The sequence below is a fragment of the Mustela putorius genome, unplaced genomic scaffold, assembly GCF_011764305.1.
Source record: "Mustela putorius furo isolate JIRA1106 unplaced genomic scaffold, ASM1176430v1.1 tig00003909_pilon_pilon_pilon, whole genome shotgun sequence".
Taxonomy (NCBI): Eukaryota; Metazoa; Chordata; class Mammalia; order Carnivora; family Mustelidae; genus Mustela; species Mustela putorius.
The window spans coordinates 40370546-40389128 of record NW_025422057.1 but is presented as its reverse complement, the minus strand read 5'-3'; the positions used below and the strand labels follow the sequence as shown (position 1 = coordinate 40389128).

Genomic DNA, 18583 nt, shown 5'->3' with positions numbered 1-18583 from the left:
TTGCAAGGTGCCTGTCATACCAGAAGTAGACTTTTTTTTTTTTAAGTGTATGAGAGGCATTGTTCTTGGGTTCCCTAGGGTCCAAACAGGCTGTTGCCATTTCTTGCTCAGTTTCTGTATATTCATCAAGTGTTTGTCACATTTCTCTCTTTTTTAAATTTAAATTCAATTAACCGACACATAGTACATCATTAGATTCAGATGTGGAGTTCAGTAATTCATCAGTTGCATGTAACACCCCATGTCATCATATCACATGCCTTCCTTAATGGCCATCTCCCAGTTACCCCATTCTCCCCACTGACCTCCCCTCTAGCACCCCTCAGTTTGTTTCCTAGAGTCAAGAGTCTCTTACGGTTTGTCTCCCTCTCTGATTTCTTCCCATTCAGTTTTTCTTTACTTCTCGTATGATCCTCTGCACTGTTTCTTACATTCCACATATGAGTGGAACTCTATGATAATTGTCTTTCTCTGATTGACTTATTTCATACAGCAAGATACCCTCCAGTCCCATCCACACTGATATAAATGGTAAGATCTCATCCTTTTTGATGGCTGAGTAATATTCCATTGTAGACACACATGTACACACATATACATACATACATACCACTTCTTTTTTTTAAAGAACAAAAATAGTGGTATTTTTAAATTTTAATTAATTTTTTTCAGTGATCCATAATTCATTGTTTTTGCACCCAATGCTCCACGCATTATGTGCCCTCCTTAATTCTGATTTCTCCCAACTCACTTCTCCTCTCCATCTCCCAATGTCCTCCATGTTATTCCTTATGCTCCACAAGTAAGTGAAACCATATGATAATACCACATTTTCTTTATCCATTCATCTGTCGATGGATATTTCTGCTCTTTCTATAGTTTGGCTACTGAAAAAATGCTCAACATCACTTGCAACCAGGGAAATAGAAATTAAAACCAATGAAATACCCCTCATACCAGTCAGAATGGCTAAAATTAACAAGTCAGGAAATGACAGATGTTAGGGAGGATGTGGAGAAGGAGAAACCCTCCTACACTGTTGGTGGGAATGCAAGCTGGTGCAGCCACTCTGGAAAACAGTATGGAGGTTCCTCAAGAAGTTAAAAAATAGAGCTACCCTATGACCCAGAAATTGCACTACTAGGTATTTACCCCAAAGATACAAATGTAGTGATCCAAAGGGCAAGTACACAACAATGTTCATAAAAACAATGTCAAAGCTCTTTCAAATGCAAACATCAGAAACTCAGCTCCATCTGGCTTAGGCAGCAAATGAACTATTATGTCATACTGAAAAATGTAGGGGAAGCAGGCTTCAAGAAGAGCTGGATTCGTGTATTCAAGCTCTGTTCTAAGCCATCAGTTTCCTTTCTCTCCCTCCTTCTTCCTCTCTTTCACACATTCTAACACACACATCACACTTACATCAACACACACACACGCACGCGCACACACACACACACACACACAATCACACATCCATGTAAGAGATTCCTACAACATTGAGGAGCTGGTGCAGGTGGACAAGGAGCATGTGAGCTGATGCGAACTCCCACTCTAGTCCTCAAGCTGTGCACCCTATAAGTAGGCAGGTTCACATGAAGCCTGGGGACCACTCTCTAGCTGGCACAAAGGCTGTGTCTTCCTGTTGAGCTACATCCCTGTGGGCTGTGTCTGCCTCTTAGTGCACCACTGGTGCTCATAAAGGCACCCTGGCGTGGGGCTGGTGGCCACGACCATGAACATATGCATCCACCTCTCTGCCCTGCCTGCTCCAGATGGGGCTGCAGAGAGCACCACTCCCAGTCCCAGGGAATCAGGCACACTAGCCCGTCCTATAATCATCCTCCACCCGCTTAGATTAGCCAGACTTAGATGCCATTCAGAATTGAAGCCAGGGCTGGGCTCAGCTCCTCCTCCAAAGCACCAAAACCGGGGGAGGACTGGTTGCCCAGAGGAAAAGCTCATTGATACTACGACCCAAAAGTTTCCATTCAGCCCCAAATCAGAGCTATTTCTAACATACCAGAAACCTTGCCTCTAAGTCTTTGGCATGGTATTTGGCTCAATAAACTTTAAATTGAAAAAGGACCTTACTTGGTGCAGAAACATGGGCATCACAGAGCACCTTACAGGTGTGGGACCTCAGGGCTCTTGGTCTTTAGTCATCTCATGTCCTCTGTCCTGTGACCACTTGCAGCTTTCTTTCATGGACTAAATAATCACTCATCTCTGAGGGGTCTCACCACTGACACGTTTCTGTCTGGCCACAAGTATTCCAGACAACTTATTTGCTCTGTGTTGAAAATTTGGCTAGCCATGAGCCCCCAGGCTGCATAGGCAGATCTTTGGGAGTGAAGAGACTACTTTTTTTTTTTTTTAAGATTTTATTTATTTGAGGGAGAGAGAGAGAGAGAGAGAGAAGTTAAGTGGAGAAAGGTCAGTGGGAGAAGCAGACTCCCTGTCAACCAGGGAGCCTAATGTGGGACTTGATCCCGGGACTCCAGAACCATGACCTGAGCCGAAGACAGTCACCCAACCAAATGAGCCACCCAGGTGCTCCAAGAGACTATCCTTAAAATACTAATTTTAAGGCCAGCGTGGACAACCCATAGTTTGGGATTGTTTATCCTCTATGAAGCTCTATATGTTATTCCAAACCCATCAGCAATCTCCAAGGAGCTGAGAGATTTTCCCTAAAAGGGTATTCATTTCATATAATCTAATCCCTGTAAAAGGTTTTGGACAGACATTATTTTTCTGGAGTTCCTTATTAACCAATTGGAGTATTATATAAAATGCTGTAACTCTTTTGGATATGAATTTAAGAACTGTGGAGAAACAAAATAATCTTGCTTTGAAATGGGATTTGCTTTATTCACAGTAATAATACTGTTTATGCCAAGCAAGTCACCACATAAAACTCTTGAAAATATTGTCTCATTTAATCCTTACACAAACCCATGGTTTTATTATTATTGTAATATTATTAACCACATTTGATGAGGAAGCTGAAGTCCCTTTACACTGGACTACTAGGAAGTAGCAGAAACATCATAACAACTCAGGTTCATCTGATGCTAAAGACCACAGACTAAGCACTGTGTTGTCTGTTATATATATATTTTTAAGACTTTATTTATTTAAGAGAGAGAGAGAGAGAAGAGGGAGGCGCAGAGGGAGAGGGAAAAGCAGACTCCCTGCTGAGCAGGGAGTTGAGCCTGGGGCTTGATCCCAGGACCCCAAGATCACAGTGAGATGACCACAGGCAGCTGCTTAACTGACTGAGCCACCCAGATGCCCTGTTACATTTTCATGGGAATTTTCTAGTTCCAAGAATGATTTACCTGTTCCATATGGCCTGGATTTACAGAACCTAACTCTAAGTCTGCCATGTCAGTCTTTGGAGTATATAGCATCAGAAATCATGAGTTAATAAAAAGATGTCAGACCCTCAGGAAAGGCACTAGTGGGCAGGCTTAAGTGAAGGCTTTGGAATCAGATGGACTGGGTTTGCATCTCTGCTCCATCACCCGGTGGTCTTTGGAGAAATCACTACTCCTCTTCCAGACTTGATTTATTTATGAATATAAATATTTATGAATATAATAGAAATTATTTGCAAGTTTCAAGTTTTACTTATGGTGCTACTGGGTAGAGGAAATGAGATAGAGCAGGTGAGGGGCTCAGCCCTAATGCACGATAATGATTTTTTTTTCTCTTTATGTTAAGTTTATGAGATCTGTGCTTCTTGTCATTAACACTTTCACCTTTCAGTTTTCTGAAAACTTCAAATCAAAACTTAGGGCAAATACCATCAAGTATTTGAATAATACTTTGAATAAAACTTTGAAAATCAATGTTCCCTTGGCAGGGGATGCTGACAACTTGTGTGGCATACAAAGGCAGTTCAGGGGTGTACGTTATAGAAGGTTGGAGTTATATTGTAGCAGAAGGTGTGACAGCCAGATTTCAAGTATGCAAACAATGAAGATTTCATAGGTAAGGGATAACTTTCAGTAATATCAAAGGCTTTAGCTTCTATGAACATTCTAGAAGGCAATATTCTAGAACCCTGTGGTATTAGGATTAGAAAGACCCTTAGACAATATCCAAGCCTCTCATTTATCCGTTGGAGAATCTAGAGGTCCAGAGACAGGAATGACGTGTTCACATCTGCCAATTGTTGGCAGATGTGCTGATCCCCCACACCTCCAGTCCAGACACTGACAGGAGTATCCTTCGCATCATGTTTGAAGGGCAGGGTCTGTGGTAAAACACCCTGTCCATTTTGAAGAGTAGGGACTGTGATGAGATTCTGCATTCCACTTAGAAGATAGCTGTCCAGTGTACTCTGATGAATCGTCTCAGGACCTTTGGGACCAGTTCTGTCCTGCACAGCACCCAGCAGTCATGTTCCTGTGAAGGCCAAAGGGCAGATGGCTTTCTCCTCCTCCAACCTGGATTAAATGGTTTCCAAGCTGAGAAACCGATCTCTTCTCCCAGACTGGTCCTAGCTCTGGAGTGCATTACACACCCTGAAGGTGTGCAGAGCTTCCTAGAAGGGTTTGTTTTTCTTTATCTGAACAATTCAGAGGCCTTAGTCTGTTCACCCCCAGAAGTTTGGGGCCAAGCCCATAAGAAAATTTATCCAGGAATGACCCTGCATTTCTGCTTCCCAGAGGCAGAGATGTGACAGCATCAAGGCAGCCAACACCTGGGCCAGGATTCAAGAGCAGCTTTTTGGGGAGCTGGGCTTGTGGGGCCAAACAGCAGAAGCCACACTTTGCTCCAGATGGGAACTGGACTGGAGAGAAGGACCAGCTCGCATGAGGAAACGCATCAGACGCTTGTCTCCCCTGGAGACCCTGAGTCCAGAAAGGCTCAAGGTAAGTGTTGGACACAGCAAAACAATGGTGCTTCCAGGCAGGAAAGATGTAGAGAAGTGTCTCCTTTGCTTTTCTTTCTCATGCTCTTTTCATCAGGGGTGCTTTGGCATGGGTAGGCAGGAGAGATCATGTGCACAGGAAATGTGGGAGTGCTGTAATTTATTCTCAATGCCATTTAACAGAAGAAAAGAAACTCTTTCTCCCTAGTGCATAGAAAGGATGCTCTAACTACAGCCTAAGTAAATAAGTAAATGAGCCAGTGAATGAATGCTGGGGTAGTTCATATACCGACACCACTAACCTAGTACCACACTGACATCCACAAATATTGCATCTGATGCAATCATCTGGACATCAGTGTTTGCAAAGAGCCAAGTGATGGCCATTGTCTGTTTGTAACAATTATTTGCTATGGAACAGTCATAACTAGTGCTGTTATGGGCATTATTGCACAATCAAGTCTCTTTAACAAGTTTTACAATGGAAATAATCTTGAACTCAGCTATTTCTGCAAGCTTGAGCCCATGACCCATGTAACCCAAACAATGTTGAGGCCACATCAGATTCCCAAACAACAGAATCTAGGTGGGCCCTGGGAGTTTGCTGTGATGAATTTTTGAACTCTGTTGTCAAACTGACAGTGTTGCATTTTCAAGAATGTGGAACCAGTTAGATGAGGAGTGGAGATGGAAAAATCTGTTAATAGTTCTTTCATGTCCTCGTTGGACAATTCTGATTCAAGATATTACAGAGGGCAACCTTCCAAACACTGGAATGCAAGACGTTTCCTTCCACATCCATCCTGAGATACAATGTTGGGCTTATTCTCTGCTCTGTAACCTCAGAATCTTTTACACTTTAAATCCTTTATAAAATTTAATGAAAAAAAATTATATTTCATTTATTCAGTAGACACTTGAATTTTTAATGTACTGTCAATAAATCTCTGGTTTTATGTAGTATTTTTCTCTCAATGCATTCCTTAGGAAGTGGAGGCAGGAAAAATAAGTATCCTGCCCTCTGTGCTAGTGACAAAGGCAAAGCCTGGCTAGAAAACCTGGTCTCTGGTTTCTCAGGCTGCCTCGCCCCAGGTCCTGTGCCTAGTCCCCTCTCCAGGGTGGCCCATACCACAGACATCCGGGATGCTATTGAATCCCATTTTGGCATCATCTTTGGTAATTACTGTAAGTCCTACTTAATGGAAGATTGTGGGTTTTTGCCCCTTTGACTCGGGACCATCCATACTTGCATTTTATTGTGGTCCTTCAGGATTTAGGATCCCTCCCTCCTTGCTTCTAAGACTCCAGTAAATGAGTAATTCCAGGGCGTCACGTGTATGTGTGTGTGTTTGTGGGTCTGTGTGGTAGGGTGGCAGGCCATAGTCTTCAGGATTTCATTTGTCTTTTCCCTGGTTTTATTTCAGGAAAACCAAGACAGAAATGGCAGTGTTTCCGAAACAAATGTTGAAAAGCAAGGTATTCCATTTATCAGTTTACCTGTTTTTCATTTGTAATTAAATCACATCTTGGTTTTATTTAATATGAAATTCATATTTTGGAAAAGGAAATGCTGCCAGTCTAAAGTGGATGGTGCTTAGACTCTCTTCCTTACTGTGCTCTCCAGAGTGAGGAGGAACCTATTCCAGACCTTGACTTTCTGTTAGGTGAAAATTTTTATGTTAAATGTGCAACAGTAAGAATTTTATCTTGTCAATTTACTGTACCAGAGAGACCTTAAAAGTGTCCCCAATTAATACAAATACATGCTCAGTATGTGACCCAAAGTATATAGAAAGAAAATAAGAAAGTGTTTTAAAGTAAAAATGGTAGAAGAGATATTTAGTACTTTATACACTAAATTCTGTTTATAAAGATGACAGCTACAATAGTCATTATTTCCTAGTCTAAAAAAAATACTTTGAATCATTTTTGATGTTTACACTTACCCTTTATTTGTGTAATTTTCGTGGAGGAATTTGGTTGAGTTGACTTGCTGGAAATCCACAGTTTATTTTCAGAGGTCATTTGGCACGAACACATCTGAATACACACACACACAAATACAACTGACAGACACACACAGATGTATACACTCTAGTCCAGATTGCGTGTTTCTACCAGACCCTGCCTTTTGCTTCAAACACTGCCTGCCTGTGAGTTTCATTGTCTCCTGAGGTGCAGCTAGTGCCGTATCTTTAACCAAACGACAACTTCCGAGCACTGATCAAACTTGTCTCGCTTAGTGCCTAAGTACTGGATTCTGCATCGAGCCTTCTGTCTTGCTAGTCTACAGTAACAGCGCCCAGAAGTGAGGGTGCTGGGCCCTGATCCCATGTTTGTTTTTTTATTATTGATTATGTTATGTTAGTTACTATGCAGTACATCATTTGTTTTCGATGTACTCTTCCCTGATTCACTGTTTGTGTATAACACCCAGTGTTCCAGGCAATCCATGCCCTCCTTGATACCCATCACTGGGCTCACCCATACTCCCAACCCCTAAACTTTCCCAGCATCCATAATCTCTCATGGTTCATCTCTCCCTGTGATTTCCCTTCCTTCATTTTTCCCTTCCTTCTCCTAATGTCCTCCATGCTATTCCTTATGCTCCACAAATAAGTGAAACCATATGATAATTGACTTTCTCTGCTTGATCCTATGTTGATTTGGGGGTCCCACTGTGGCACCGAACTTGGGATAATGTCATAATGCCATTTGCTTCTCTTCTCTTTACCCTAAGCCACACGAATCCAAGATCAGAGGGGAAATCTGCAGAGACTGTGTTGGTAGAAGCATGCACTGATGTGGACTATGGTCATGGGCTGCTGAGTCCTCTCATTCCCATACAAAGATCCCTGCCCCGAGTAAGGAGTTCAGCCAGGGAAGAAGAAGAAAGGGCTTATGTTACAGTTCTCCCCTATGCTTTCTTGGGAGCCTATATCTCAGTGTTCTCTATGCATGGGGAAAAGCCTCTGGTGGCTGTTTCTGTAAGCAGCAGACACTTTCATTCATCCAGTTGGGAGACTCCCAGGTGGGGAGGAGTTCAAAGAGGTGAGCAACTTAGCACAAAGAAAATGGCCCCTCAGCTTTGCAGTCATGTACCATGCACCTGCCTGTTTTAGGCAAGTGGACATCTAGGACAGGGGAGGGAGAGAACACGATCCAGAAATCTGCAGCTCTGTACTCACCTGGTACCCAAATGTCTATGTCCAGAAGTGCATGCTTGGGAAATAAATCTAGGCGTGCACACGCATGATTGCAGCACAGTGCATTTATGGTAGAAATAGAAACTATCTGTGCCTCCAAAAAGTTGGATATGGATTAGATGATTATGAAAGAGCCACACAACAGAATATTATACAGCCATTTTAGGTGAGTTCAAAGAACTTTTAATGAAATGAGAAAGTGCTCATAATCTCAAAAAAATTCTAGAGAAGATGGGGTGCATGGATGGCTCAGTCTGCCTTCGGCTGAGGTCATAATCCCAGGGTCCTGGGATCAAGTCCCACATTGGGTTTCTGCTCAGTGGAGAGTCTGCTTCTCCCTCTCCCTCCCCCCTCCCCTCTCCTTGCTCTCTTTTTCACTATCTCACTATCACACTATCTCATTATCACACTATCTCAAAATAAATAAATAAAATCTTCTAAAAAAATTCTAGAAAAGAAAAACTGTAGATGCAGCATAATTCCTATCACGTTAAAAAAAAATCACGTATGTGTGTTTATGTGTATGTCTACACATATATACATATACATCCAGAAAAGATATTAGAAGTAAAGAACCCAAATTGTGAACCGGGAGGAGAAAGAGACTTGGTTCAGATTCAGCCTCTGGCTCTTTGTGACCATGTGACCCTGAGCCAAGTAATTAGCCTCTTCCTCTTTTCCTCGATTGTGAAGGGAGTTTGAAATAGAATCTACAATCCAATAGAAGTAAATGAAAAAAATGCCATCAAAAGCATCCAGCCCAGAAAAAGAGCTTACTTTGTCAGAGCTGTGGTTTATTAGCACTGTCTCTGGGTGCCTGAGTGATACTTGTTTTTCCTTCTCAAATATTTTAAGTTTATTCTCACAATTTCATGGTTTTCCAAGTTTTTTTTTTTTTTTTAACACTTAGATCATAGTGCATCCATACTTAGGAAACAAACAAACAAACAAACACTGTTTTAAAAGAATAAGGTAAAGTTCAGAAAAAAGAAAAAAAAAAAACAGATTCTAAGTGACCCTAAATGGAATTTCTCTACTGATGAATGAGGGTGGATTTTGAGGTGGTGCCCCGCAGTCATTCTGGAGCTGCAGCGTTCCAGACCTGGGACACCTTCCAGAGTGAATCAACCCAACAGTGTGTTGACTGTACCACAGGGTCAGGGGATGATATCCACTTTCAGACACAGTGAGGGGCACGCTGAGAGCCACACCACTCACCTCTGCCCTGAAACCTCACGGTTTCTCTCCATGACTCACGCCCATGCTGTGCACCACCCCTCATGAGGTCAGGGGGCTTGTGCCAAAACTGTGTGTCCCTTTATGCTGCTGCAGATGAGCTGACACCAAAGGAAGCCGAGAGTGGGAGAGAGGAGGTGGCGGTGGACTGCACCCAGCTGACCTTCTTCCCTGCCTTACATGAAAGTCTGCACTCTGAAGACTTCTTGGAACTGTGTCGGGAAAGACAAGTTATTTTACAAGAGCTCCGTGATCACGAAAAGGTAATGTAGTGCACCATGATTCTTCTTTAAAGGTTATCAGGCATGAGATCAAGCTTTCCTCATTCACATGGGGGGTGATGCTTCTCTTCAATAAAAAAAAAAAAAATGAGCAAAAAGAGCAATCATGCTTCTAAATTGGTGGGCCCAGAGCAAGGGGACAAATGGAAGCTGACAAACCTTGCATCGAGATGTTTAAAAGATATAAATCAAGGGGTACCAGGGTGGCTCAGTTAGTTAAGTGGCTGCTTTGGCTCAGGTCACGATCCTGGGGTCCTGGGATCCAGCCCCATATCAGACTCCTTGCTCAGCAAAGAACCTATTTGTCCCTTTGCCTCCCTCTCCCCCTGCTTGTGCTTGCTCTCTCTCTCTCTCTCTCTCTCTGTGTGTCAAATAAAGAAATAACATCTTTTAAAAAAAGATATAAATCAAGCTAATGCACTGTTATAAAATATTCTCTAACTTCCACACTAACCTTTATAATACCTGGAAGACCAGTTTCAGATTTAGAATTCTTGATCTTGTTTGGTTTGACCCTAGACTGCTCACTCTGCCACCAGCCTCCCCGGGCCACCATTCAGGCCTTGGGATGAGCACCCTTGCAGCCCTGGCACCCCTCAGCAGGGTGGACCTGGAGAAGATGAGTGCCTGGGCTAGGGGGCAGGTTGGACAGTTAGCAGGGAAATCTGCAGTCTAGGTTGCCTGGATCGGGGTTGGAGGACCTATACCATGGCCCCCTGCTATGACTGGAGAAGGGCCAGAGGGATCCCTAAAGTATGGCTCCAGCAGAGAATTACTCTTACCCAAATCAAAGAAGGGTATGAAAGACGAGGCTTATGTCTTAGAGTAAACCAGACCTGAGCTCAAATCCCAACTTGGCAATATACTAAATTGCATGTTACTGAACATTTTGAGCCTCAATCTTTCTTTCTTATCTTTAATGAGAAGTGTAGAACAACCATTGCACAAAATTCTTGGAGGGGTAAAATGAAATAATGGAAGCAAAGAGACTTGCTCAGAACAGGGCATATGTGAAGTAGCCCATTAAAGACCAACTCTCTTCTCTTACTAAAGCCTAGGTGATTTAAGAGCCTCTGAGTCTCACCCATCAACCCTCTGTTCACAACATAAGTGAAGGAGCTTGGCCAGCAGAGCAGAGGTGTTCTGAGGTGGGCAGGGGGACTCAGAGGCCATGCAGGGACCACACAGAGATGAATGTGTAAAAGCTGAGGGCTAGTCAGGTGGATGAGAGCAGATCCGAACTAAGACTCACCAAGGAAGCAGCCTGGATTTCCAGGAGCAGGTGCCCAGCTTAGCGAGCTTGTGAGGAGCATCAGCAGGTGCAGAAGTAAAGGACATCCTTTCCAGGGCCAGGTTCCTTGCAGAGACTCCTGGGGGAGGGGGGGTTAAGCTGGGTTTGCTCCTTGCAGGGGCTGGATAGAAGGGGGCCAGCTTGAAGTACATTGCCAAATGGTCCCCAGCACTTTTATCAAGTTTCTTAGCTGCTTTCGGACTGGGTCCCTGTTTAACCAATGTGGTCTTGGAACAACATCATCTTCTCTACACCTGCTTACCCCAAAGCTTTCAGGCACAGGGTAAATGTCAGTCCCTATCACACCTCACTCATGACTTTGCTCTTGCTGGTGCATCTAACGTGCCCTGGCTAGCCAACTCTCTGAAGCCAATCTTGGCCACTTTTCCACTCTGGGATGTAGAGTACCTACAGTTTCCACTGCCCCTGCATCACTCCCTCCCCTTGCTCCAGGCACACAGCCTGACCTTTCTCACTTCACCTGTCTGCCTCTCTCCCTGCACTTATGCTCTTTAACAGAGCGGCTGCTGGGTACCTAACCTCAGGCATGCATGGAGGAGACATTCAGTAAACACTTATGAATGAAGGACTGTGAAATTCATGTTTGTTTTATTTTGACTATGGAACTGAAGTGTGTCTACTTTGTAAAATATTTACAGATCGAAATCAAAACATGTACACATATATATATATGACATATACACATACACATATGTATTTATATCCTGTGTGCTATTCATGATACCAGCTGCTGAGGACTAACAGCTGGTAATGGTTTGGATTATCAATAGAGTATTGTGTTCATTTGAGAAATGTTTATCTAGTATATGCGTAATCAGTTGAAAAACAGCTCGGAGATTAATGTTTTCTTTCTATAAAAACTTTCCTCATGCCCTTAAAAGCTTATATAAAGTGGTGATTCTTAGCAGGGGGCAGCTTGACCCCCAGGGCACATTTGCCAATGTCTGGAGACTTTTTCAGGTTCATGAGTTGGCGGGGAAGGGATGCTATTGACCCCTGGTAGGCAGAGACCAGGGATGCTGCTAATGATCCTACAAAGCTCAGGGCAGTTCCACCCCCCACCAGAAAATAGTTATTCAGTCCAAAATGTCTGGCAGGAAGTGTAAGGTGGGAAACCGTGAGAGGAAGGATGCTTGTTAAGCAGCTGTCACGGTCAGCATCCCCTCCTCTTTCCTGATAGGGTAAGGATATATGGGATTGTATGTGTCCATATTGGTTATTTTCATCATTTTGGTAAGAATACGTCAATGGCAATGCTTTGCTTTTGCTTGGTATATTGATTTTCTGCTGCTGCCATAACGAAGTACCACGAACTTAGTGACTTAAAACAGCACACGTTTATTAAACGCAGAAGTCCCCGCACAATATGGTTGCACTGGTGCTCTGCTTTGAGTCACACAGGGATGAAGGCAAGGTGTTGGCAAAGCCGTGTTCCTTTCAAGAGGTTCTAGAGGTAGATCCATTTTCAAGCTCATCCAGGTGTTGGCAGAATTTGGTCCAATGCTTCTATAGGACTGAGATTCATGTTCCTTTGCTGCCTGTCAGACAGGGATCATTCTTGGCTTCTAAAGGCCACCCACATCCCTTGCCCCGTGGCCCCCTCCTCTGTTCTCAAAGCCGGCTGCTGTCAGTCAAGTCCTCTTCCCCCTCAGACCTTGCTGGTCCCTTTCCGCCTGCCTTTCCCATCGCACCTCTCCCACCAGCCAGCTCTTCTGCCCTCTTCTGCTGCTAAGGGCTCACGGCAGTACCTCGAACCCACCAGATTATCCAAGAAAATCTCCCTATTTCGAAGTCTGCTGATCTGTACCTAATTTCTTCTGCAGGTTCTTTCAGCAGCACCTAGGTTAGTGTCTGATGGGAACATCAGGGATGAGGTTCTTGGGAGACGTCTTTGGAATACTGCCTCCCAGTTGGTATCACTTAGGGTCCATATCCTACCTAATCCATGTCCTCCCCTTCCAAGCTCCAAGGGGAGCTTCTGTGGGTGACCTCATTTCCATGTACTTTTCAAGGCCAGCCTGGGTCTTCCAGCCCTAACTGGGCTGGGCAGAGGGCAACATCTGGAATTTACCATCACAGCCAAGGGCTAGTCTTAGCTCCAGTATTTACAACAGCTGGATGACCTCGGTGACTGTCCTGGTCTCGGAGAGCTTTATTTTTGCTGGTTGTCCTGCCTGGTGGCATATCCCTCAAGGGTCGTATCGAAGTGCTGGTTCCATGATCCTGAAACCCACAGGGGACTGATTTTGCCAGCCTCCAAGACACAGAACAGGACCAGGAAGAGACGGCTCTCCCAGCCTCCCCTGCCTTGTACTTAAACTTCAGTCTTTCTTGGTCTCCATGTCACACAGCAGGAAGCTGTCAGAAGCACCACATGTAGCTTGTTGTGGTAGCGGGGATCTCCCGGCTGTGCAGACAGGAGCCAGCTGAACCCAGCAGGGGCTGAGAGCAAGAGCAGTCCCGTTTGCACTTAGCACTTGGTGTATCCCATTGCCTGCCTGGAAGGGGTGGGGGGGGGCAGGGAGTCCAGAAGAATGTCAGCTCCCTGGAAAGAGAGGCTGAACAGCTGTAAGGTCAAGGTGATCCTGCCATTATCTGGACATTGGGTCTTTGCACAAATTGTTTTGATTCCCTCCGTTGTTGCTGGTTGCCTCTGGTTTCAGGGTCAGTTACAAGAGAGGTTGTTTCTGATTCAGCCTGCGTCTCCCAGGATCGGTGGGGCCAAACCCCTGGAGGCGCTTGCTCCCTGGAGAAGGAGGTGTGGGAGGAGAGCAGCCAGGGCCACACAGGGGCTGCTCCTGATGGTGAGGGGTGGGGGAACAGTGTGGCTGCAGCCTGGGGTGCTCCTGCGAGGCAAGGTGCGCTGCCCAGGTGAGTGCCTGGGCAAGATGTGAGACTCAAGCAGCCTGAGTGGGGCCGTTGTCTTGTGGATACGGTGGAGAATGGAGAATGACACTGAGAGTCAGAGAGGTGCCCACGAGAGACCTGCCTGCTGGGATGGGGCCCCTGTGGAAGTTTCTGCACCCACCACCGAATGTAATATTTTGTGCTCACACTGGCCTCACAGCCTCCTTTTCTCTTTGTTAGTTGCCAGGTTTGGGGCCTGGATTGGTAGGTGGTGACACAGAGGGAGTCCCTGAATTTAAAGCACACGGCCAGAGGGAGCATGAGGAAGCAGGCCGCAGGAGCCCAGAACATCCTGGGGCTGTGGAGCAGGTCCAGTCTAAGAGCTGCCCGTGGAGCAGGCCCTGGCTGATGGGGGTTGGGGGAGAGGGTGGACCCACCCTGACCTGCCCCCGTCCCCGCCCAGCAAGTGCCTACCAAGCACTCTGCCCACTTGGCTGCCAACACCACGTGACACGTGGCTGTAACTACGGCCCAGTCTGTGGTTTTGTGACAGGCAAGCAGAGGCTTGAGTTTGTCCTTGTCCTTCCCCTTCCTGACATGAAGCATTTGTGCTCGGAAATGTCTGCTGAGCTAGAGAACGCAGCTGTGTTGAGAGGCGCCTGCAGGGACCCAGCCAGGGGTACAAAGCTCAGGGAGGAGGCAGGCAGCCTGCAGCCACTGCCTGGGCCTGCTCTCCAGTCCCTGGGGCCCCGGCTGGGGGGGAGCATGGAGGGGCACAGCTGAGCGGGGGCTGGCTCCCACAGCGATCCACCAGCAGCGCCAGGAAGGCCAAGGCCAGCAATCGGTGCCGGAGGGCAGCTGGGCACAGGACAAGTGTTCACACTGGCCTCACAGCCTCCTTTTCTCTTTGTTTGTCGCTGTTTTTGGCTAACATGTCACTAGCTGCATGTCTGGAGCTGTTGCTCTACGGGTTTCCTGCAGCACTTCATCTAGTCTCACGCCTATGAAGGTGACTGTGTCACTTCCCTTTCCCAGGTGGTGACCGTCAGGTCTAGGATCCCTTGCCTGGACCTGATCTCAGATCAGTGTTCCTGGAAAGCCATGTGGATTTCCACTCTCTCCCAGCTCACTGTGTTGAGCAAGTTACACTAACTCCCCACCACCCCATTCCCATACTGGGGCTCAGAGATGTTGGCTGCAGGCCCTGTTGTGCTTTTTCTGGTAAACCTTCTGGTGAGCAGTGGCCCAAGCGGGCAGGCCTCCTGGTCCCTCACTGCACACAGCACCTCTGCCCAGGACATGGTGTGCCAAGCGTGCACCAGCCCACCCGCCCGCTTATGCCCTCACCCCTGGTCCACTGTGGCCTTCATCTCCCGTGTACTTTCCCGATTGTCAAGGACAGGAATTGTCCTTGGGGAAGGAGGGATTGTTGTATTGACACTTGACCCATGAACATGTTCAACAAAAACAGAGGAAGTTTGCCCCTGGCGGGTGGGTGTGTATATTTGGAAAGTTGGGGGGATGGTGGTGGTGGTATTTTCTGTCTTTCTCGGGCTGGCACATTCTGCCTGCATGGAGACATTTTGTAGCCAGCACTGGTTGTAAGCGGGAGATTCCCCCAATTCATACATCTCCATTAGACCTTCAGGGTCTGTGCTTTTTCTGAATTTCTCAGAGAAGCCCAGCCACGACAGGAGTGCGGGGTGGATGTGCAGCCATGCTCCCAGAACCTGCTGCCGACCAGCCGTCACGTACGCTAGACAGCCCACGACAGGCCCCTGGTTTCTCCTCCCCCACCACCACTGCAAGCGCTTTGCCAGAACAGAGGTTGTAACCTCTTTCCAGGCTTCTGAGTGGGGGGTCTGTCCCCACCAGAGGCCCCAGGGAGAAGCAGGAAAGCCTGAGGCTCCTGAGTGACAGCCACTTAACTCATGTCTTCATGCCGTGTGGGAGTGCTGATCGCCCCCCAGCAATACCTGGGACAGTAATTATTCTGCGCTATCTTTGCGTCATTGATTAATAATCCCCAGAACCCCAAACACATTTTTCTGCAAATAGCTCCATCTGACATGAGAAGCAGTATATTCAGTGCATGTTAATTGTGGGCCTGAGTCAACCCCTATGCTGTTGGGGGGCGATCCTCTGCACCCCACCACCCAAGCTGCTCTTAAAGCCGAGTCTCCCCTTGGCAAAATGGGCTTCCAGAGTCCAGTCCAGAGTCAGAACTCAAGTGACAGTTGATTTCACTGTTGCTACTCTCTTTAAGTACATGAAAAACTAAAATTAGTTTTTATACAAACTCAGTGTATCATATTAGCTTGAGGCTGCTTGCAAGGAATCAGGTCAAAGGGAGTTATTTTTGCTCTGGACAGCAGAGAGCAGCATCAAGCTCTTCCCAGGTATTTTAAGATGAGGCCATTTCTGGAAAGTGAAGAAGTGTGTTAACCTGTGTAGATGGTAATTTTCCGTGGAGGTGAACGGCCAGGACTGACTTTCGAAGATGCAGACTGTGTATGTCCCTACTTAACACCTTCAGTGACTCTATTTGGCATCCTTTGTGCTCCAGGCCACTCCCAAGCTGACCCTGCACTTCCTTAGGCTTGTCTCCCTGACCCTTATGTGTATACACACACACACACACACACACACACACACACACACACTCTCACACCTGACTTCTGACTCTAATTGTATACAACTACTTGCAAACATGTACAGACATGTCCACCCAGTTTAAGACTTTGTATCTTGGAATGCTTCTCCCGGGTTTTATCCTCTTTGCTCCTAGTTCCAACCCTGGGGACGCCTCCTTGGGGACCACTTCTATGATGTCAGCCCTGCCCCCTCTCTCACCCCCGTGTGGGCCAGACAGCCCCCTTTGTGTCCTGAGTGCTTGTACCCCGCCCCCCAACCACACCATGCTGGGACAGTTGATACTTTCTCTCCTGTTAGACCATGAGCATGGTCAAAGTGTGTCTTGTCTGCCTCTGCGCCTAATGGTGCATGGGACACACACTGAATATTCAGTGCGGATCTGGTAAAGGGATGCACAAACGAATGAATGAGTTATGGGTAATATGCTGATGGGAGACGAGATCTCATCTTTCATAATCTCGCTGGTGTCCAGAGTCAGTTTCTCGAAGTATGGTCTTCGAGACCCACATCGGAATCATCCAGGCTGCTTATTAAAAATGCAGATTCCAGGTCCTACTCTGTACCTGCTGCCCCAGAATATCTGGGAATGTGGCCTGGGAATATGAACTTTAGCAAGCTGCCCAGGTGATTCTCATTCATTCTCTTGGAATAAGTGCCCAAGATCTCCAAGTCCAGGTTTTATAATTTCCAGAGCTACTCTAGCTAGAAATGTGCTATGGTTTCAGTCAGCCACCAATGAGCAATCCTTAGTAAAGGCAACTTCCCTGGACTCTGTGTTTTGAACAGTCCTCAGTATGTTTCCCTTACGCTGATGCCATTTCCGTCCTTTCCATCTGCTCTGGTCTGAGCCGGCAGTGGGAGGCTGAGAGGCTCAGCCGTTTGCAGGCTTGTCGGCGGAAGTGGCACGTGCAGACAAGCAGGGGGCATCCCTGCTCCTTGTCTCTGCCTGCAAAGACGAGCTGCTTTAACAGACCCATGCATTCTATGTCTTCTCAGATTTGCCTAATTTATATAAAAATAGTATCTCGTTATTGTTTCATGATACATTTTTTGATCACTAACATGACCAAATGCTCCATTTAAAAGTGATCAAGATGCCAGAGTTCACAGGTAGCCAACATAAATGGAATGTATATAGTCTCTCTCCTTATTATACTTAACTTTCTCATGGCAATTGGTACATTTTTGAAAAATTAAAATACTTATTCCATATGCCAGTAGAACAGAATGCATCGAGAGCAGGGTGTAGGCAAGCAGAAGAATACAGTGTACACGGCAGCTCTGTTCTGGGTATCTCATTGGATGGCTCTGCATCTCACTTTCTCTGCTCATTGAATTAGGGCATTACACTGACTTGCAGACTAATAATGCTGGAAGAACTTCAGAGGGCCTCCAGCCGACCTTCCCCTTTTGCAGATGTGCACACTAAAGCCTGACTGTAGGAGAACATGCTGGCAAGGAGCTGCCATGGGATGTCCCAGCCAATTGTTGCCCCTGTAGCTTCAGCTCTGGGATTTCGGGATTCCCAGCCAACCTGTTCCTTATCATGCATGGGGCCAGGTGTGGCCACGTACTTCTTCGTGATCCACCTGCCAGAAGTGATGATACATCATCTAGCCGACCTCAGAACAATTCTACTTCTGAAGCAGAAGATCCTCTTTTTAAAGTGATCAATAGAATCACGGCATGAGGGAATTCTTAACCATGAGTAAACTTGGGAGGCAGCCCTCCCAGGGCTAATTTAAATGGAAGAGCAGGTAAGAGTTCACTGAGGTTCATTTTTTAGTTTTTAAAATGCCATTCTTTTCCAGCAGAATCAATTCTTAAGCTATTAACCCAGCTCTCATCAGACATTTTTCTCGTGGTTTGGTTTATTCTGGTTGTTACTTAATTCTCCCCAAAGGAAAACACCAGGGGCTCATAGGAACGTGCTCCAGCCCTCGCTGTGGGCACCACAGAAGGTGGGTGAAGGTGGGACTTCGCAGGGAAGGGGGGCTTGGAGGTACACAGGCTGGGGCTGGTGCCGGGGCTGTCTCTGCCCCGCTATGTGACCTTGAGGATGAGGTCTCCTCCGTACAAAGGGATAAGAGGAAAAGTTTTAACAGGCTGATATCACTGCCTCCTGATGGTGCTGGTGGGATTGTAAGTTGGTGCCACC

The 18583-nt window shown here is 46.2% G+C and overlaps 1 protein-coding gene across 4 annotated transcripts in view; it reads left to right on the top strand.

Moving 5' to 3' along the window:
* WDFY4 (WDFY family member 4) overlaps nucleotides 1-18583 on the top strand; it is a 268674-nt gene that overhangs the window by 164224 nt on the left and 85867 nt on the right. For all 4 annotated transcript variants that reach the window (XM_013063131.2, XM_004765845.3, XM_004765846.3 and 1 more), the window contains exons 41-43: nucleotides 4683-4889; nucleotides 6313-6364; nucleotides 9427-9593. In XM_013063131.2, the coding sequence (XP_012918585.1) occupies nucleotides 4683-4889; nucleotides 6313-6364; nucleotides 9427-9593 (426 nt within the window). The remainder of the gene's footprint in view (nucleotides 1-4682; nucleotides 4890-6312; nucleotides 6365-9426; nucleotides 9594-18583) is intronic.